The sequence below is a fragment of the Trachurus trachurus genome, assembly GCF_905171665.1.
Source record: "Trachurus trachurus genome assembly, chromosome: 21".
Classification (NCBI taxonomy): domain Eukaryota; kingdom Metazoa; phylum Chordata; class Actinopteri; order Carangiformes; family Carangidae; genus Trachurus; species Trachurus trachurus.
Genome location: NC_139899.1, coordinates 32,083,158 through 32,104,587, shown reverse-complemented (window position 1 = coordinate 32,104,587; position 21,430 = coordinate 32,083,158). Strand labels below are relative to the sequence as shown.

General features: G+C 42.6%; 2 protein-coding genes across 2 annotated transcripts in view; both read left to right on the top strand.

Moving 5' to 3' along the window:
* The first annotated feature begins 216 nt into the window (after positions 1–216).
* hspd1 (heat shock 60 protein 1) lies at positions 217–15,326 on the top strand. Its single transcript, XM_083996831.1, has 11 exons — positions 217–317; positions 3,144–3,319; positions 5,199–5,534; positions 6,477–6,572; positions 8,176–8,269; positions 9,485–9,653; positions 10,425–10,524; positions 11,666–11,911; positions 12,018–12,192; positions 12,967–13,145; positions 14,727–15,326. Exons 2-11 carry the CDS (start codon positions 3,146–3,148, stop codon positions 14,892–14,894), a joined length of 1,737 nt encoding a protein of 578 aa, XP_083852957.1. The 5' UTR covers positions 217–317; positions 3,144–3,145; the 3' UTR covers positions 14,895–15,326.
* Positions 14,998–21,430, top strand: part of LOC311004122 (protein NLRC3-like) — a gene marked incomplete at both ends in the record, with an annotated part of 177,378 nt that continues 170,945 nt past the window's right edge. Inside the window, 2 exons of the mRNA XM_083996070.1 lie at positions 14,998–15,176; positions 20,923–21,001. Coding sequence (XP_083852196.1) covers positions 14,998–15,176; positions 20,923–21,001 — 258 coding nt within the window. The remainder of the gene's footprint in view (positions 15,177–20,922; positions 21,002–21,430) is intronic.

Genomic DNA, 21,430 nt, shown 5'->3' with positions numbered 1-21,430 from the left:
ACACGTATTCTGGACTAAACATCACAAAATGTACTTTTTATATTTAAAAAACGATTATTTTTAAATATCCGCTACAATTCAGCGCCATATATTATTTTATTTAACGTATCCGACGCATAAAAACCGTAGTTATTGAAAGCGGAATGTGGTTATACAGAGTGCGGGGCCGGCCGGTAAATAGCCCGGATGTGATAGACCATGTGCAGTCCGGTCTGATCCGCAGCACTCGGCCTGTCTGTCTTCTCCTCTCCTCTCCTGCAGGAGTTATATCACCCCGTGGTTCACACCTGGTAGCAGCTACGAGCCTTTAACCACAGGTGAGTTCACACACTTTACTAACTCTTTATATCAGACTCTTGTTGGTCATTTACTGGTATAAATCTGCCTTTATTCAGCTCGTTTTTATGTGAAAACTCAGAGGAAAACTGCACTGATCTCAGCTCAGCTCTAATTCCGCCCTGCACACAGATTTTTTCTTTCAATTAATCACAAGGACACACGTGTTTAACAGTGACTTTAGACTCAAATTAGCTCTTTAACTGACTTATTTACCTTTAACTGGATGTTAAATGTCAGTGTGGAGCTGCTCAGACTGATGAAGCTTCATAATGAGACGCAGCTCTGCAGGTAAAGAAAAAAAAACCCGAGTTAAAATATGATTTATTATAATAATGAGACTTAACCTGCAGTTGTATGAGTATGGGTTGATTATTGATAGGACTCTGTGCTGATCGATCCTCAGGTTGAGGGATGAGGAGACACATGGTTTGACCTTGTGACTCGCGACCTGGCGAACACACGTGGGTTCAGCAGGAAGTGGGTGAATTAAATCATGTGTGCAACATGTTAATTCATATAATCAATGTCTGAAGGGAGAATGGTGCCTTCACGGTCCGGATTCACGTCTTTATTCCCGTTGGAGGGTAAAATAATACGAGTCATCACTAGTAGAAAATAGAAATCCTCCATCCAAGGTCCTTCAGTCCATCTGGGAAGACTCACACCGTTTACTCTGAATTACATCACATTTATCTGCCTGTTATTATCGGTTAATTAATTAATTGATCGGTTAAACACAAGAAGATAAATGTTTAACACAGTTTAACCAGTAAAATGTTTAGGTTATGATCATAAGTAAGAGGATAAATCACCAAATCTTCTCAGTTTCAGTAAATTTGTGTTTTAAAAATCATCCAAAAACTTTGACCACACTATTTCTCTGTAAAATGACTCATTCATTCATTCATTCATTCAAACTGTTCTTTATACAGAGGAGGCCACTGAGAGCAAACTGTCTTATTCAAGGACGCCCAAACACAACACAACATGATGTAAAATATAAGACACAATACATAATCCTCAAATATAATTATTAAAAACTATAATTAACAGATGGACAATAAACAATATAAAGTATTTGTCTGTTAATTATGACTGATCAGTGGATTAAAGGCTGCAGCTGTGAGACAGATGTCAGCTCAGTGTTTCATACATTTACTTCTATCTTTCATATACCTTTTTTTATTTATTGTTTTAATTTGATTTTTAATATAATATGTTTTTATTCCTTATTGTTCTGCAAGTTCTCATTGTATAACATTTTTAGTGTTATAAAGACTGTCAGCAGCAAAACTAGACACTGTAGAACTACACATTTTATTAGACAGATTGTAAAATATTGAAGTTATGATGATGTAATTTAATTTTTTGATGTATCATTTCTGTCCCAACTAATCATCACCAACATGGACACTAACCACATTCTTGATTATTAATCAGTAGATTATTAAGAACAGTGTTTATCAACAGTAAACCTGGTTTTCATGTTGAACTAGTCAGTTTGTCCCGAGGACACTGAGCTGAGCCTCGACCGTTTATCTCTAATATTCATGTGTGCGTTTTATGACTCATCATTTAACCTTTTAATAGATGTTTAGACTTCTTTCTGCTGTTTGTGTCTCTGTCGGTTGAATCTTTGGGTTTTAGTCGGTCGTTCATTAATCTGAAGGATCAGAATCTCTTGGACTAAAGGAACCTGTGATGCTGTTTGTCTCTGGCCAGAAATACAAGTGTTTAAATTAGTCAAGACAAAAAAAAACCCTCATGAGATTCACAGCTGTTGATGTCAGGTTCACTGTGGCGTGTTTTTTTGAGTGTTGGACTCTCATTCATTCATTCATTCATTCATTCATTCATTCATTCATTCATTCATTCATTCATTCATTCATTCACTGAGTGGTTGTTCCCTCAGTGGCCACCGGGGGCAGAGTAACCCTGTGTAATAGGTAACCTGAGCTGCTGCTGAGTGGATGAGTGGATTTGGAGAATAATTACTCAGGTGCACTTTGCACAGGTCGATCTCACTAAAGCTTGTTGTGGCGCTCTTATTTTGACAGGTTTTAATAGATTGTGGTGCTCTTATTTTGACAGGTTTAATAAATTGTGGTGCTCTTATTTTGACAGGTTTAATAAATTGTGGCGCTCTTATTTTGACAGGTTTTAATAGATTGCAGCGCTCTTATTTTGACAGAATTTTTAATAAATTGCAGTTCTCTTATTTTGACAGGTTTAATAACTTGTGGTGCTCTTATTTTGACAGGGTTTAATAGATTGCAGCGCTCTTATTTTGACAGGTTTTAATAAATTGTCGTGCTCTTATTTTGACGGGTTTTAATAAATTGCAGCGCTCTTATTTTGACAGGGTTTAATAAATTGTGACGCTCTTATTTTGACGGGTTTTAATAGATTGCAGCGCTCTTATTTTGACAGGTTTTAATAGATTGCAGTGATCTTATTTTGACAGGTTTTAATAGATTGCATCACTCTTATTTTGACAGAATTTTTAATAAATTGTGGTGCTCTTATTTTGACAGGTTTTAATAAATTGCAGTGCTCTTATTTTGACAGGTTTTAATAGGTTGCAGTGCTCTTATTTTGACAGGTTTTAATAGATTGCATCACTCTTATTTTGACAGAATTTTTAATAAATTGTGGTGCTCTTATTTTGACAGGTTTTAATAGATTACCGTGCTCTTATTTTGACAGGTTTTCCAATAAATTGCAGCGCTCTTATTTTGACAGGTTTTAATAAATTGCAGCGCTCTTATTTTGACAGCTTCCCTCTGCTCTTGTCCTTCCTGTAGAGATGTTCCGTCTTCCCTCCGTCATGAAGCAGGTGCGGCCGGTGTGTCGGGCTCTGGCTCCTCACCTGACACGATCTTACGCCAAAGACGTGAAGTTCGGCGCCGACGCTCGCGCCCTCATGCTGCAGGGAGTCGACCTGCTGGCCGACGCCGTGGCCGTTACCATGGGACCCAAGGTAACAACAACAACAACAGCTGCTCACGACACAGGTTTAATAGGGATGGGTAGAACCTTTCACATTTGTGTGCTAATTAAAATTATGTCTGCAAAAGAATAGTCAACATATTTGAAATTTGAATATTGATTTCTCAACATCACAACTCCTCAGCCTTTAAAGGCGACATATTATGTAAATATCACCTTTTGAAGGCTCTTTAACATACAATATCAAGGTGTTTGTCTTGTCTTCCGGCCCCAAAATGTGAGAATTGACACAAAAATCTGTAATGTTCAGGCTCTGAAAGGTTGAAATCCATGTGGTTTTACCAGCTGTTCTCTCAGTTTATTTATTTATTGGATCTCCATTAGCTCCAGCACATTAGCCTGGGTATTCTTCCTGGAGTCCTAGTACCAGTCAAAGTGATACAGGATAGAGGAAAAGAAAAAGAAAGAGCAGTCTCATAGGGTAGGATAATTGTTTTACCAACACCCGCATTACTGTTGCTGGACCATTCAAAGAAACTGTTTCAGCAAAAATGTATACCTTCCTTTGGAGTTTGATAGTACAATATAAAGCGGCAAGGAGTTCCACTCCAGAATGGCTCTGAACAAGACAGATTTCTTCAACACATTGGTAGTTGTCTTCCAGTGATGTAACTAGGATTTGAATTTGCATAACCCCACCCCTACCTGGTACCAGTAGAAGGGGCGGGGCTAGTAGTGGTTCATTTAAAGGGACAGGCACTGAAAGGGGCTGTTAAAGGGGAACTAAACCCCTCAGTTTTGGATGACGTGCTCTAAGCTTGAAATTCAAAAAATGCCTTGATTATGGGCGGGACTCCTGAGCACTCTCCGATCCCCCCTCCCCCCTCCCCTGCGCCCCATTCACACCCGCGAAATCACACAAAAGAGAAAAAAAAGTAATAAACACACATCGACACTTCTGCTAGCGCTAACGAGCTACTAACGAGCGACTCTAACAGCACTAGTAGGGCGGACACTACTAGGAGAGGACGCCAGAGCCGTGACACAGCATCTACAGCTGATCCGCCGGCTCGTTAGCTCGTTAACGGCTCGTTAGCGCCAGCGGCGGCCGCACTAACGATTCCCATCCAGGCAGCTGTTAGCAGCCGTTAGCTGCAGCTAGAGTGCCTAGCAACCGTTAGCGGCAGGCAGCAGCCGGTGCTGATTGGTCGGGGAGCTGGTGGCCGGTGACGAAAGCTGCCTCCAAAACGTCATCTGCCTCCATCTCAGCCAATAGAAAAATTTGATTGTAATAGCCGTGTTTCAACCCATAGAGGGCAGTCACTCTACATTTTTACTACAAAATACACCAAATTGAAATATTTTGACTAAAATGTCAAAAGTTGGACCAGAATCAACTGACAACACTACCTTATACCCAAATATATTTGTTTTCAGCAGAAAAAAGTGGTTTGGGGGTTTAGTTCCTCTTTAAGAGAGGATGAAAAGAGCTGCGATGTCTTTAGACATGTCTTTAAGACACCTGGGAACTAGTGGAAAAGGGGCGGAATATGCCTCCTTTTTATGTTTTAGGGATGAGCAATTATTTTTGAATAATCGAACAGTCATTCAGTGGGGAAAAAAATCCAATAGTTTATGAGACGATAGCCTTGTCTGTAAAAGTGTAAATGTTCCCTCTTGACCGAGGCAGCAGGAGAAACATGGAGAGAGTCTTACAGCCTCAGAAAGTTCTGTGTGAAACTGTCAAATAAAAAAACAAATGATTTAAAGCGACAGGCTGGCGGTAACACTCTCACTCTCGTTCAGGTGATGAAATGTGGAACCGTTTTTCAGTCGGTCCCAATAAAAGCTCAGTGTTCGGTCCCATCCCTGCTAGTTTTAACGCTCTCCCCCGTCGTCTCGTCCTGCAGGGCCGCACCGTCATCATCGAGCAGAGCTGGGGCAGCCCCAAGGTGACCAAGGACGGCGTGACGGTGGCCAAGAGCATCGACCTGAAGGACAAGTACAAGAACATCGGCGCCAAGCTGGTGCAGGACGTGGCCAACAACACCAACGAGGAGGCGGGCGACGGCACCACCACGGCCACCGTGCTGGCCCGCGCCATCGCCAAGGAGGGCTTCGACACCATCAGCAAGGGGGCCAACCCCGTGGAGATCCGCCGCGGGGTCATGCTCGCCGTGGAGACCGTCATCAACCAGCTGAAGGCGCTGTCCAAGCCCGTCACCACGCCCGAGGAGATCGCACAGGTACGGCGGACAGATACAGATAAAGAACGTTTATCAGTCAAACAGCTGCTCTAACTAGCTGAAGCTATTTGGTCCAATCAATTAGTGTTTGTCTGATTTACTTAGTGAAGAAGCGTCTCCGCACATCTATTTTCTCAGGTGCGTAGGACTGGGATCCATAGGTCCGCATAATTACATTAACTTACAGAAACAGTACCCAATACATAAGCAGACTTAAAGGGATAGTTCGCCCAAAATTCAAATGTCACTCATTATCTACTCCCCCTCATGTGGACTAAGGGCTGGGAGAAGTTTCAGAGTCCTCCGTGGCTTCTCTGAGTTACAGGGGGTCTCGGCGTAGCAGTGCATGTACATATGACGGTTGCAAATGGATACCAACTGTCTTCGTAACAAAAAGACACACCAAAAAACATCCAAATACCTCCATGCTGCTCGTATGTAATGTCCGTCTTGTATTGAAGCCCAGCCCACATGAGGGTGAGTAGATAATGAGTGACATTTGAATTTTGGGTGAACTATCCCTTTAAGTCTGCTTATGTATCGGGTACTGTTTCTGTAAGTTAATGTAATTATGAGGAACGTATGTTTTTGAACATCTGACTATCTCACTACTATGGTAATAGCTACACTGTGGAAATTAATAAGGTCCAGTAATATGTATATGTTGTTTGTACTGTTTTGTCTTGTAGATCGTTGTGAGTTGTTGTGGTTATGGATGTTGTTATTGTGTTGATGGTGTGATGTGTTTCTGTAATTATCTACTGCAATGGAGAGTTAATCTGTGAAGGTAGACTCCAGGAGGAATAGCGATGGCCTTAGCCAAAGCTAATGGAGATCTAAAGAAATGAAATGAAGACCGGCTGGGGATTATACCGTCATGATGTAATGATGTGATAGTAGTAGTGACGACCTCTAACAGCTCGCTGTCCGTCCGTCCTCCAGGTCGCCACCATCTCCGCCAACGGAGACGTGGAGATCGGCACCATCATCTCTAACGCCATGAAGAAGGTCGGCCGCAAGGGCGTCATCACCGTCAAGGTCAGTTCACCTCCGATTGGTCAGAGCTGGAGTTAACTGTCACAACCGACTCCTCTGTTCCAACAGAATTCACATTAGTTTAGAGTTAATTAAAGATTTATGGGGAATACTGACAGGCCCAGAGTCAATACATGTGTATGTGGTAATCAAATATATTTTGTTTATAAAAATTAGTAAAAACTTCAGAATTTTGAATATTTAATGTTATGGTTCTGTCAGTACCTTTTACATGACGGTTTGAAAAAGGAATTGCCTTAATCCGTCTATAACTGGACGACTGAAGTGCATGTAACCGTTTTTTCTTCTGCGTGTGTATTCACAAATCTGTTCTGTAACATTTGCAACACACTGAAGTTTTACCAACTCAATATAAAACTTCAAGAAGGGAAATAGAAATATTATAAGTAGTGGTGCAACCGGTCATAGTTAAACCGTTTGGATCGACACCAAGTGATCTGTGGATCGATTGATTTATAAAAGAAAAAAAAACTCAGTGTGGGAACACGTAGGCCAAAGCCAAATGAACAGGCAATTAAAATAAAAAACTCTGCTGGTATATTAGAAGCTGCAGCTCTACGTCGTTTTATCAACATGTTTGCTACCACACAGCTGCTTCCTGACATCTTATAAACAAAGCCGAACATCGTGACGCACGACGTTGATTTGTGTCGTTGTGGAAGGAACACGTTACGTCAGTTTCCACCTTTTAATGTTCTCATTTTGAAAATAATTTGAATTCAGTTCAAACAGAGAAGTTCGTTCTGACAGCTCTAGTATGTTTAGTTTATATTTTCATCCCGGACCAGCTGGTTCGGTCGGGAACTGTAGTTGAGAACTCAAAGTTATTTATATCCAGTTATTTACTAGGAGACAGAGAAGTCGTATTAACCTGCTGAAACTAGAGCACTGGAAAAGAGAGTAACAACACGCAGTGGTCCAATGGCAGCGCCTCCTGGTGGAGGAATATGGGTTTTGCAAAAGCGCCCAAGAACTGACATCTCTGCATTGTTGGTGAATGAGCAGTGTGGTGTTTTCAATAATTTAAGGACATTTATAGATCACCCACGTTAATAGCATCATTGAGGATCCTTTACAGATAAACATTAACACATAGGCGAGTAAAAAACAACAAAAACAGTTGTCTACATTAATGTTTCAATCTACATTTTGTAATAAACAAATTATAAGTATAGTTTGATATGACCAAGACACCTAAAAACAAAAACACGGCCGTTTTCATCAATTTACAAGCAAGTGGGCAACACACATTATTGGAGTGAATGAGTTTTCTGGGCACTTACTGGGCAATACCCATATCCTGCCACTAGGGGCACAAAACCCTTATTACCACGGGAGTCAATGGAGGTGTCCTTACTCTCTTTTCCAGTGCTCTAGCTGAAATAAAACATCTCTCCACCTGGTGTTGCGGAGGACGACATGACAACTTTTTCTGTCAATTATTAGATTTTTTGCCTGTTGAATGTAAACTAAGACAAGAACAGAACTCCTAGCAGACGGTCGACTGCTCTGTGACTGTAAACACTCTGATGACGGTTGTTGTTCTGTAAACGAGCTGTTGACCTGATGAGTCTCTGTGTCTCAGGACGGAAAGACTCTGCACGACGAGCTGGAGATCATCGAGGGCATGAAGTTCGACCGCGGCTACATCTCCCCGTACTTCATCAACACCGCCAAAGGTAAAGGTGTTGACGGCGTCTGCAGGGAGCTCCTCCTCCTCCTCCTCCTCTGCTGCTTTATAATAATGTATTAAAGAGATAGTTCACCCAAAATTGAAATTTCACCCTCATGTGGACTAAGGGCTGGGAGAAGTTTCAGAGTCCTCCGTGGCTTCTCTGAGTTACAGGGGGTCTCGGCGTAGCAGTGCATGTCCATATAACGGTTGCAAATGGATACCAACTGTCTTCATAACAAAAAGACACACCAAAAAACATCCAAATACCTCCATGCTGCTCGTATGTAATGCATAGACTGTAAAAAGAATGGCCGTAGCACCGTGACGTCACCCATTGGTTTGGGGGAGTCTGTTTTGTGCCGCTACTACGGGGGTTAGAACCGCGCCATGTTGGATTCTACTTGCCATATTTGAAGCGGTGCGGCCGTTGGCCGGCCGAGGGCCCGCCCACTGGCCTCGTAGCAGCGGTCTCCGGACCTGTCACTCAACGGTTCTGCGCCCTAATTGGCCAGAACTTTAAACCCAATAACAGTAAAACGGTAGAGTTTAAAAAAAGTTCACCCCCCTCAGAGTGTGTGCGGGGGTAGAAACTATCGGTTGAGACCAAAAAAATAAAATGTACCAGGCTGTAAATATGTTTTTTTAAGCTGTAAAATCGGCTATTTTAACATGGGGCTCAATTGGAGTTGCTCCCTTCTGGAGCCAGCCCCCAGCGACAGCCACGGGGATTGCAGCTTTTTGAACGCGGAAGTGAGCTTCACTTCTCAGACCGACAACTGCCCCCTTGATGTAATGTCCGTCTTGTATTGAAGCCCCAACATGAGAAATTGTTCCGCCGCTCAGACACAGGAAGAGCAGTGAACTAAGACACTGGGAGCTTCCACTACAAACAAGCTTAAAATATAGACTTATTTAATTTTTTTGGAACAATTTCTCATGTTGGGGCTTCAATACAAGAGGGACATTACAGACGAGCAGCATGGAGGTATTTGGATGTTTTTTGGTGTGTCTTTTTGTTACGAAGACAGTTGGTATCCATTGACAACCATTATATGGACAAATACTGCTGCACGGAGACCCCCTGTAACTCAGAGAAGGCACGGAGGACTCTGAAACTTCTCCCAGCCCTTAGTCCACATGAGGGGGATGAGTAGATAATGAGTGAAATTTTAATTTTGGGTGAACTATCCCTTTAACTGAGCATGTTGTCCCTCCCCAGGCCAGAAGGTGGAGTTCCAGGACGCCTACCTGCTGCTGAGTGAGAAGAAGATCTCCAGCGTGCAGAGCATCGTTCCCGCCCTGGAGATCGCCAACCAGCACCGCAAACCGCTGGTCATCGTGGCCGAGGACGTGGACGGAGAAGCTCTGAGCACGCTGGTCCTCAACAGGTGGGTCAGGACCGGTCAGGACCGGTCAGGACCGGTCTTAACCGGTCAGCTGACTGGTCACATGACTGGTCACATGACTGGTGAGGAGACATGTCTGAACTAGAGCACTGGAAAAGAGAGTAAGGACAGCATTGGTCCAATGGCAGCGCCTCCTGGTGGAGGAATATGGGTTTTGCAAAAGCGCCCAAGAACTGACATCTCTGCATTGTTGGTGAATGAGCAGTGTGGTATTTTCAATAATTTAAGGACATTTATAGATCACCCACGTTAATAGCATCATTGAGGAACCTTTACAGATAAACATTAACACATAAGGCTAGTAAAAAAAAAAAAAAAAAAAAAAAAAGGGACAACGAGGAGTTTTGGAAAAGCGAAGTGTTTTCTCACTACATTTATGAGCCTCCGCACCGTGAAATTCTTTGACCAGCGCAAGACAGACTCATGTTTTTATTCATCAAGAATTAAAGTCAGCCTTGAATATCAACATTTTGTAATAAAAAAATTATAAGTATAAGTTGATATGACCAAGACACCTAAAAACAAAAACACGGCCGTTTTCATCAATTTAGAAGCAAGTGGGCAACACACATACATTGGAGTGAATGAGTTTTCTGGGCGCTTTTGCAATACCCATATCCTGCCACTAGGGGGCGCAAAACCCTTAAACCTTTAAACCCTTACCACGGGAGTCAATGGTGGTGTCATTACTCTCTTATTCCAGTGCTCTAGTCTGAACCAGAACTAACAACGTGTGTGTGTGTGTGTCTGCAGGCTGAAGGTGGGGCTGCAGGTGGTCGCTGTGAAGGCGCCCGGCTTCGGAGACAACAGGAAGAACCAGCTGAAGGACATGGCCGTCGCCACCGGAGGAACCGTGAGTCGACTCCTCCATTAAGCCATGTTTCTTTAAAAAGTCAGACATTGATTTGATTTGATTTGATTTTTATTTGTCACAAACAAGCACATCAAAAGACAAAAGACAAAAGACAAACAATCAGGGTTCCTACGCATTTGAAATTTCCAAATTCCATACTTTTTCCAGACCCTAATTTCCAGATTTCTCTGTAAAAAATTTAAATAATTTGTGATATTTGAGTAAATAGTTGTGCATTATATAAAAAAAATCATGCAATTAATCATTTGTTTTCATTTGTATTCTGAATGTGTATGCCATTATGTAACCAAATAATTTCCAGGAGATTTTAGCTATAGGTAGCACATACAAAAATAATTAACCCAGATAACTTCAGATGAGACCAAACCCAGATAAGATATTAAAGCAGATATCAGCTTCACGGCCGTTTCGGCTAATGCTGCGTTCAAGGCAGGCTTTTGAAACCGTAAGTTACAGCTTCAAGTCACAACTACGACTTGGTAGCGTTCCAGGTAACCCGTAGCTCGTGTTTTTACCATCCTGTTGTCTGTGAAAGTTCCCTATAACGGCCACTCGTAACTTCCGACCCGTGAACTCGTACCAGATCGAACTGGTATGACTTCACAGGAAGGAAAAACACAAAGTACGAGTTTCTTTGAACGCACCATGAGTTAGCAGCCCCCGCCCTTGTCAGGCATCAATTGGTCCTCGTGCTACGTCACCACATTCACGCGCATCCCTTGGCTGCACACACAGCCCTTCATGCCGTTCTCTCTCCTCATTGGATAACACTTGTATCCCACAAGGAAAATTTTCTCCTCGGGTTACAGCAGAGCAGAGTGACGGAGAGACTCGTGTTTAGGCTGAAATACTTCATGTAAGTGATTGCTGACGGAAAATAGGACTATTTAGGACTTATATTAACAAAAACATTCCACTGATATCTGCTTTAAGATAAATATATTTCCATACAATAATTTCCATTTTCCATACTTTTCCAGACCTGGAAATGTATAAAATCAAATTCCATACTTTCCATACTTGCGTAGGAACCCTGAATCTATGTAAAAAGAAACCAAAACAATAATGATACTGTGCAAGTTTGAGACGGGGTTTTGAACCGACTCGTTCCTTCCTGCAGGTGTTTGGCGACGACACGGTGGGCGTGGCCCTGGAGGACATCCAGGCTCACGACTTCGGGAAGGTCGGCGAGGTGCAGATCACCAAGGACGACACGCTGCTGCTGCGAGGCGGCGGCAGCGCGGCCGAGGTGGACAAGCGCGCGGCGGAGATCGTGGAGCAGCTGGAGAGCACCACCAGCGACTACGAGAAGGAGAAGCTCAACGAGCGTCTGGCCAAGCTGTCGGACGGCGTCGCTGTGTTGAAGGTGCGAACCGAGCAGGACGGGAAGGAAACGGTTGATGACACATCGGGTGTTTGTTTGTGTTTCCTCTGAGAATAAAGTTAGGATTCAATCGTTTTTCCTCTTTCAGATCGGAGGAACCAGCGACGTGGAGGTGAATGAGAAGAAGGACCGCGTGACGGACGCTCTGAACGCCACGCGGGCGGCGGTGGAGGAGGGCATCGTCCCCGGTGGAGGCTGCGCTCTGCTGCGCTGCATCCCATCACTGGACACCATCAAACCAGCCAACAACGACCAGAAGATCGGTCAGTGAACCTCAGACAATAACTGTCTGACAAAATGTTGAACTATCCCTTTAAGTATTTAAAAACCCTTTGCACAGATTACATTACAGCATGTTGTTAAATTGTCCCATTGCCATAATCCCTATAGTCATAGCAGTAGGTTCGTTGCCTTTAATTGTCGGTGCAAGCTATTTTTAGAACGGCGGAGCAGAGCCGTGAGCTGCTCAGAGCTACGCTACGGAGGCTCATTATGGGATTTCTTGGTTTGCCTCATCAAACTCATCAAATACACAATCCAACAACTCCACAACGTTACCACACAGAGTTGTTTTAAAGGGAAATTCATGCAAAACCACTGATGCGCGTTGCCTTCAGGGACAGTTTTTCATCAACAGTCTCTGTATTTCCCTCTAAAACAACTCTGTGTGGTAACGTTGTGTTATTATCTCATAGCGTGGTGAATGTGCAGCTCACAACTTGTCCACCAGAGCGTTGTGGAGTTGTTGGATTGTGTATTTGATTAGTTTGATGAGGGAAACCAAAGAAATCCCATAATGAGCCTCCGTAGCGTAGCTCTGAGCAGCTCACGGCTCTGCTCCGCCGTTCTAAAAACAGCTTGCACCGACAATTAAAGGTAACAAACCTACTGCTATGACTATAGGGATTATGGCAATGGGACAATTTGACAAAATGTTGAACTATCCCTTTAAACTGTGACTGTAATACGTGAACACCTTCAGATTGTTCCAACCAGCAGCTGTTTGTTCATCTCTCTCTGTTCCACCTCGTGTCCAGGTGTGGACATCATCCGCCGGGCGCTGCGTATCCCGTCCATGACCATCGCTAAGAACGCCGGCGTGGAGGGATCTCTGGTGGTGGAGAAGATCCTGCAGGAAGCGGCGGAGATCGGCTACGACGCCATGCTGGGGGAGTACGTCAACATGGTGGAGAAGGGCATCATCGACCCCACCAAGGTACAGAGTCTATCAGAGATGTAGATGCTTGTGAACGCTGCCACCTGCTGGTCGGAGGGTCTGAGGGGAGCACACTGCAAAAACTCACATATCTTACCAAGAATATTTGTCTTATTTCTAGTCAAAACAAATCTCATTATACTTAAAATAAGACTCGTCGCATTAAAAAGCAGCTTGTTTTTAGACACTTTTTACTTCATTCAAGCATATTTTCACTTGAAATAAGTAGAAAAATCTGATAGTGGAGCAAGTTTTTCTTCCTTATTACAAGCACAAAAAAAACTTCCTTTCTCTGGCAGATTTTTCTACTTATTTCAAGTGAAAATTAGTTTGAAACAAGTGAAACTGATCTAAAAACAAGTAAATTTTTAGGTGATGAGTCTTATTTAAAGTGGAAAGAGATTAGTTTAGACTAGAAATGAGACATTTTGACAAGAAATTAGACAAATATTCTTGGAAAGATTTTGAGTTTTTGCAGTGTAGGTGAAAAGTCCTCTGTGGAAAATGTCCAAATTAATTTTTACATTTGGCGCCGTAAGTTTAAATGAACTTGACTCGGTGAGAGGCTGTGATGTGGAAATGATCATTTGTTGATATTAAATGATGTGAATGAAGAAGAAGAGACGATGTCAGATCAATCATCACTTCTATAAAACACAAATGGATCAATACAACCTTGAGACTTCCTGCAGGACTGTTGCAGGATCGTATCAGTAACAGATACATAGAATAATGTCAGAGAAATAATCACAGTATCAGGATTATTATGCATGAATTAGTTTCACAATCAAATATAGTCAAAATATTACAAAATATTTGAAGTATCTATTAATATAGGACCAATTATTAATCTTTCAGGGGAACAGTTTGATATATTGAAGTCATTAATTGTCATCTATACCAAATGTTTAAGTTTATTTTAATCTTTTTTTTTTTCTAATACAAATGAGACACTGACATTTAAATTCCTACCAGTTCAGTGCTACGTTGGGTAAATTGTCATTAATATAATTTAACGAACAAAAACAAACTTCAACATGCGGTTGTTGTGTAACTTTTAGAGCTGCAACAATTAATTGATTAATTGAACAATAATCTGTTAATTAATCGTCAACTATTCTGATAATCTAATAATCAGTTTGAGTAGTTTTTTTTTTTTTTAAAGAAAAAAAGTCCAAATTCTCTGATTTCAGCTTCTTCAATGTGAATATCTCTGGTTTCTTTGTTCCTTTATGACAAAAAACTGAGTCTCTCTTTGGTTTGTGGACAAAACAAGACATTTGAGGACGTCGTCTGGTGGTTTGAGACATTTTTAAACATTTTATTGACCAAACAACTAATCCATTAATCGTTTAAATAATTGACAGATTAATCGATAATGAAAATAACCGTTAGTTGCAGCCCTAGTAACTTTGTTTTCGTTCATGTGAGTTACGCTGATCTACCTCTCTGGTTCTGACATCATCTTTTTTGCAAAATGAGAGTATTAATTGTAATATCTCTGACTAGCCGTGAGAAGCTTCTGCTCCGTAATAAAACGTTATAAATCAAACGTATTGACCTCCTGTCCGTCTGCTACAGGTGGTGAGGACGGCGCTGTTGGACGCCGCAGGAGTCGCCTCGCTGCTCTCCACCGCCGAGGCCGTCGTCACGGAGATCCCCAAGGAGGAGAAGGAGATGGGCGGGGGCATGGGCGGCATGGGGGGAATGGGCGGCATGGGCGGCATGGGCGGAGGCATGGGTTTCTAGAGCCGCTCGTCCTGAAGCCGTTTCACTGTACAGACTTAAGAGGCAGAGCGGCGCCGGGGGAGGCTGAGGAACAACAACTACAACTACAACAATGACGACAACGATGACAACTAAACAAACCCTCCAACTCCCTGCAGCCCCCTCCTGCTCCAGCTCTGCCCACACTGACTTGGCCACGAGTCTGTTAGAGCTGCCCACGCTGTGTTTATATCGTCGTTACAACGTCTCTGGAGGAGCAGCGAGTCCACCGACCCCCGGTCCGGCCGGCGTCGGAGGAGACCGGTTACTACATCAGAAGAACCTCCAGCGGCTCTGCTCATCTAAAAACAACCCTACATCTTCAAAAAAACAACTCATAGTTCCTCTCATGTAAAAACAACGCTCACACAGGTGACGCCACTGATCTCTGTAGTAAAGTCATTCAAGAGGTCGTATTGATGCTCTGTGTTACTGAACAGGGCCGGTACCAGAGAAGCCAGAAATGTGTCTGTCCTTTTATTTTTTGTCTTTGTAGCTTTTTGTTAATTCATTTTGTTTGTTTTTTTATATATATATATACATGTCATCTTCATCTGTCATGGTTTTTCCCCCTCTGCTTGAAATGATGTGGGTTAAAATCTGTCATTTGAGTTAATTAAACTAGTTTTCTTTCAGAGCCTGAGCATTTTTTTCTGTGTCTGAAGTGACATTATGTTTGAGGAAAGATCGAGTGCCTACAGAGTCTGAGAGTCACCTGTTGAAAACAACATTAAAGTTTAATGTTTACTGAGACGTCTGGAGCTTCTGAAGCCTTTTACAGTTGTTTTCATGCAGCGTTGAGTTTTCTTTTTCTTTTCTCTCCATCAGCTTTGACGTCACTGATTAATTAATTAATTAATTTCACATTAAATGGTTGATTGTATACGAGGCTGGAGGAGGAGTTTGGACCGTTCAAGGTCTTGGCTAACGAAGAGAAAATGTGAAAACCTGTGGCGTCCTGGTGCTGCTGTAACTACGAGTCCAACTACAGACCATCTGTCACTTAACATGAAAATCAAGAGTGTGGTGTCTCTGTTCCACAGAAATACATTATTCCTTTACAGTATAGCTGTGATCATTCAACTTGTTTTGTACAATGTAAACAATTAATGGTGATTATTTCTTTTCTTCTTCTTTTTTTTTAATTTAATAAATTCAATTGTTCGGATGTTTCGTTGTTTACTCGGCCTCTTTTTACCTGGACACCAACAGCAGGGTCAAAGACGGTTTAGAAACCTAGACGCTTCGTTCTGAGACAGTTTCCTGTCTCTGTGTCCCATGGGATTCTCCGTGACTCCGCCCCCTTTAGGAGACCAGCAGACCGTGACTCCGCCCCCTTTAGGAGACCAGCAGACCGTGACTCCGCCCCCTTTAGGAGACCAGAAGACCGTGACTCCGCCCCCTTTAGGAGACCAGCAGGCAAGGCCAAGGCAAAGTGCACAGCTGTTAATGTGTGAAAGGAACTTGAGTTGTGATGATGACAGATTATAGTTTTGGATTACTTTCACATTCAGTCAGTCCACAGTTGTCCACCACGCTCTCTCTCTCTCTCTCTGACAGCAGAGGTGTTTTATTTATTTATTATTATTATTAAAGAGGTGTGTTAGACCATGGGTTAAACTTACGCCGGAATGTCCCTTTAAATAAATAATGTGTTGCATTAACATTTTTAATTTGGCTCCCAAATGTCTTTTTGTGCCCTTGAATATTTTATTTCATGGTAAAAGTGTGAGTGGAGCCGTGCATGGAGTCCTGCAGCGTCCTGGAGGAAACTGGAGATGAGTTCAAACACACAGAATCACTGCCAGAGGCTTTTACAGCTGATTGGAAGATACAGTCCCTCCATCTTCTCTTCCTCCTGCTTTTCCATGGATGTTTTCTAGGAAGCTCCCAGTTCTTCTCCTGTGGGTGTTGTCCCTGCTGCAGTGGATCAGTGTCGCCCCCTGCTGACGCTCCTGACGACATCACAACAACACAGCACACACAGGGGAAACACACACATGTTCTTCTGACAAGCGGCGGACTGGAGATCGATATTATCATTAATGTTTTAACTCTTTATGGTTCAGTAGTAGAAATAAACAGCAGTAAAAACACCAGTCTGTCTACTCAGATTACACATGTCACCTCTTCCTCCTCCTCCTCTTCCTGTTTAAAGTTTACTTTCACTTTCACCACGCGGTTGTGTCGTAGTTTATTTCGTCGTGTGAAGGTAAGGTGAACAGTCTGAATGTTTTCTTCGTTAACACCTGTCGTTACCTGAGTTCTCTGTCCTTCAACGTGTCGTTGTGTTGTTGTTGTTGTGTTGTTGTTGTGTTATTCTAATGTTACTGTAGCTGAGTCAGAGCTGTAACTGTAAAGTCTGGACCGACAGAACCGTGTCCTCCATGTTGGGTGGATGTTGTGGGTAGAAGCGCTGGAATAAGAGCAGAAGCAGAGTTAGTGGATGGATTAGTGGATTTGTGCAATACTATGGTGTTAATACCGCGGTAAAGTGAACCAGTTTGATTTTCGTTGGGCGCGCGCTACAGTAAATACGGTAGGCACGGTTCTCGAGCAAAATGAAGGTCCTGAAAGATACATAAAACCTACGTGCTTTTACTGGAGAAATGTGGAGGAAAATCACTTCCAAGATGAATCAACTTTTTAGTTATATTTCACTGCCGTGAAGGGGAGAAAAAAATCACCTTTCATCGACATTTTACTGTAGAAATGTGGAGAAAAAATAATTTAAAACGACCCCTATAATAAAAGCCATTCACAGTATGCTGACCTTTGACCTTACCTCACATCAATTCCTATGTGTGTGTCTCATTTTTTTTTTTTTGCATATTGTTCCTGACGTCTCACTCTACCTCTGGTACAATTTTGGTAAAAATTTTACTGTAGAAATGTGGAGAAAAATAACCTAAAAGTCACCCCTATAATAAAACCCAGTTACAGTATGCTGACCTTTGACCTTACCTCACATCAATTCCTTCATAGGTGTGTTCCTCTTTTTTTCTCTTCATATTGTTCCTGACATCTCACTCTACCTCTGGTACAAATTTGGTAACATTTTACGGTAGAAATGTGGAGAAAAATCATCTTAAAAATCCCACCCATAATGACTCAACCCCATTTACTGTATGCTGACCTTTGACCTTCCGTCAGTTCAATTCCTTCATAGGTGTGTTCCTCATTTCTTTTGCATACTGATACCAGAAGTAGAATAAGACCCCAGGAACAGTATGCAAAAGAAATGAGGAACACACCTATGAAGGAATTGATGTGACGTAAGGTCAAAGGTCAGCATACTGTGAATGGCTTTTATTGTAGGGGTCGTTTAAAAAGTGATTTTTCTCCACATTTCTACTGTAAAATTTTTACCAAAATTGTACCAGAGGTAGAGTGAGACGTCAGGAACAATATGCAAAAAAAAAAAAATGAGACACACTCATATGAAGGAATTAATGTGAGGTAAGGTCAAAGGTCAGCATACTGTGAATGGCTTTTATTACAGAGGTCGTTTTAAATTAATTTTTCTCCACATTTCTACAGTAAAATGTCGATGAAAGGTGATTTTTCTCCCCTTTACGACAGTGAAATATAACTAAAAAGTTGATTCATCTTGGAAGTGATTTTCCTCCACATTTCTCCAGTAAAAGCACGTAGGTTTTATGTATCTTTCATGACCTTCACTTTGCTCGAGACCCGTGCCTACCGTATTTACTGTAGCGCGCCCAACGAAAATCAAACAGCGGCTCACTTTACCACGGTGTATTAATGGTTAAAATAAATTTGAAGCAATTTGGTTGAATTATGGGTGTTTTAGTTTAGTTATAGTGTGTTGTGTGCAGATTTGTGCATTGTATTTATTTTTCCTGTTTTGACATCAGTCTGGTGAGGGCAGAATAACCCTTTAGAGTGATGGGCCAGGATCTGGGCGAGGGGCAACTGGGTGAGGGGCAGCTGCCACAGAAAGAGAGACTGTTTCTGAATGAAGATTGATTCTGAAAAGTTAGTTAGAAAAATTGAATGTTTGCTGTTAAATGTTTTGGAAATGAATGTTGATTTGTTTTATAACACAAATATGTGTGATAATGTTTTGTGCTTTTTAACCCTAACCCACATCACCCAGTTGGGGTCATTTTGATGTTACTATTTGCTGCCATAAAAAAAGAAGAAGAAAGGGTAAAAAAAAAAAACAACTCCTGATGTTCGTTGCTGTGATAGTGGAGCTGTGAGGTGAAATAAGTGGAGGCCCAGCTGTTGTGTGTGTAGCTTGTTTGGTCCAGTGGTTTTCTACAGGGACGCTGTCCACACAGAGACTGTGTCACATCAACTCAGTGGATCTCAGTCCTTGTGTGTGTCAGTGGATGGAAACAGTGGTCCATGGATCATGTTGCTGGGCTGCAGCTCCATGACGCCATCTAGTGGACTGATAGTAGAAGTAGAGCAGCTGATGGCAGCTTCCTCTTCCTCACTGCTGTGTGACTGCATTCAGCTGACACTGATATGAAGCAGAGGAGAAGAGCCAATCAGTGGAGGAGCAGCTGGAGACATGATGGACATGTGAGCTGCTGTGCAGATGAATGATGTGTGTTTCCTCTGCAGGTGAAGCTACAAAGTGTGTGTGAGCTGATGTGGATGTGAGCTCAGCAGCATGGATCAGTGTGAGGACAGAGAGGAGGGAGCCCCTCCCTCTAAAACCAAGAGCCAGACCACAGGTCAAAGGTCAGAGTTTAAAACAGTCAGATAGACTTTTCTCTCTAAAAGTCAGTTGTTGTGTTTATTAAAAGATTGAAGATATTTCACATCAGTTTTTCTCCAACATGCACATTTATCAGTTGTGTTGTTGTTTCAGGATCCAGCAGCAGAGACCAGACTGTCCTGAACCCAGCTGTCTGTCTGTAAAGAGCAACCACTCAAAGGACTTTCACATTGACTTTAAAGGAGGACATGGATCAGCTGATCAGATGTAAGAGACAAAACTACATTTCAAAGGTTTTGAGTTTCTGTTGAACGTTCTTCCTGTGGAGTCACATTTCAATGATTCTCATTAAAAACTGAGTTATAACTCAGACACATGTTCAGTGAATGACTGACAGCATCCCATGCATCTTTCTTTCTGTTATTGCATCCACTGCTGACGCTACTAAATATAACAGCTGCTTTTTGTTCACTTCCTGCAGCAGTCGCTCCACTTCAGCACTAAAGTTCTTTCTATGTTTGGAGTCCGACGCTCCCTGTAGATTTTTGTTTGGACATTTTAACTTTCTTTCTCAACTCACCTTCTCTGACATTCTTGATTTAACAACACGTTCATGAATCTGACGTAGAGTTTGCATGTTCTCCCTGTGCATGTGTGGGTTCTCTCCAGCTTCCTCCCACAGACCAAAGACATGCAGGTGAACTGGTGACTCTAAATCACCCATAGGTGTGAATGTGTGTGTGTATATGTTGGCCCTGTGATAGACTGGTGACCTGTCCAGGGTGAACCCCGCCTCCTGCCCAAAGTCAGCTGAGAAAGGCTCCAGCTCACCCTCCAGCCTAGTGAGGATGAGCTGTAGAGAAGATGAATGAACTTAAAGAGAAATTGGTGAATGAGGCCCATTGTTACAAAATGTAGGAAAAGGAACTCATTCACATTTGTAACCCTTAAAATAACTTTGCAGAGAATTATTTTGAAAACCTAAAACTGTTAAACATGAGTTGTGTTGTTGTTTCAGGATCCAGCAGCAGAGACCAGACTCTTCTGAACCCAGCTGTCTGTCTTTAAAGAGTGACCGGTCAAAGGGCATTATCGTTAACTTTAAAGGAGGACGAGGATCAGCTGATCAGATGTAAGCTGTAACCGACAGTCAGACTCAGGTTATTGTAGAAAAGAACCAGTTTGTACGGCGTGTTGTTGGACCAGGTCTGAAACCAAAGTGTCTCTGTCTGTTGTGAACGTCCTCAGGGGACATATAAAGTCCATCTTGTATTATCTCTCTGTCCTGATGTTGACTTGACACTGATTCCTCCACAGAGTGGACCAGGAGAGCTCAGAGGTTCCCAGTGGTCAGTCTGCCCAGCAGCATCAAACACACCTGGACTCCATATTTATGGTGAGGACATGTCCAACAGCTGCTGTTACATCTGTTGTGTTCACCATCATCTCCATGCTGCACTTTGACACCAGTGGATTGTAGGGTTGCACGGTATACCGGTACTAGATTGGTACCGGGGTACTAACGCATTTAAAACGGTACCATACTGCGCTTAGATGGGACCGGTACTTTCATTCTGCGCCGCCAGCAGCGGTGACGTCGCCGCGTGAAGTCGCCGCATTGTAATTCGAGCCGCGAGGAGCGAGAGAGCGAGTCACAAACGAAGCAAGGTGCTTTTTATCATTACCGTTACAGCGCCAACGGTCCATGTGCCTGTGTTTGTGTGTGTCTGTGTGTGTGCGCCGCGAGAGAGAGACGGCCGCCACAGCCTCGTTAATAAGTTTTGTTTTTACCGCGGATCACCACTGGCTGCATGCTCTCTCTGTC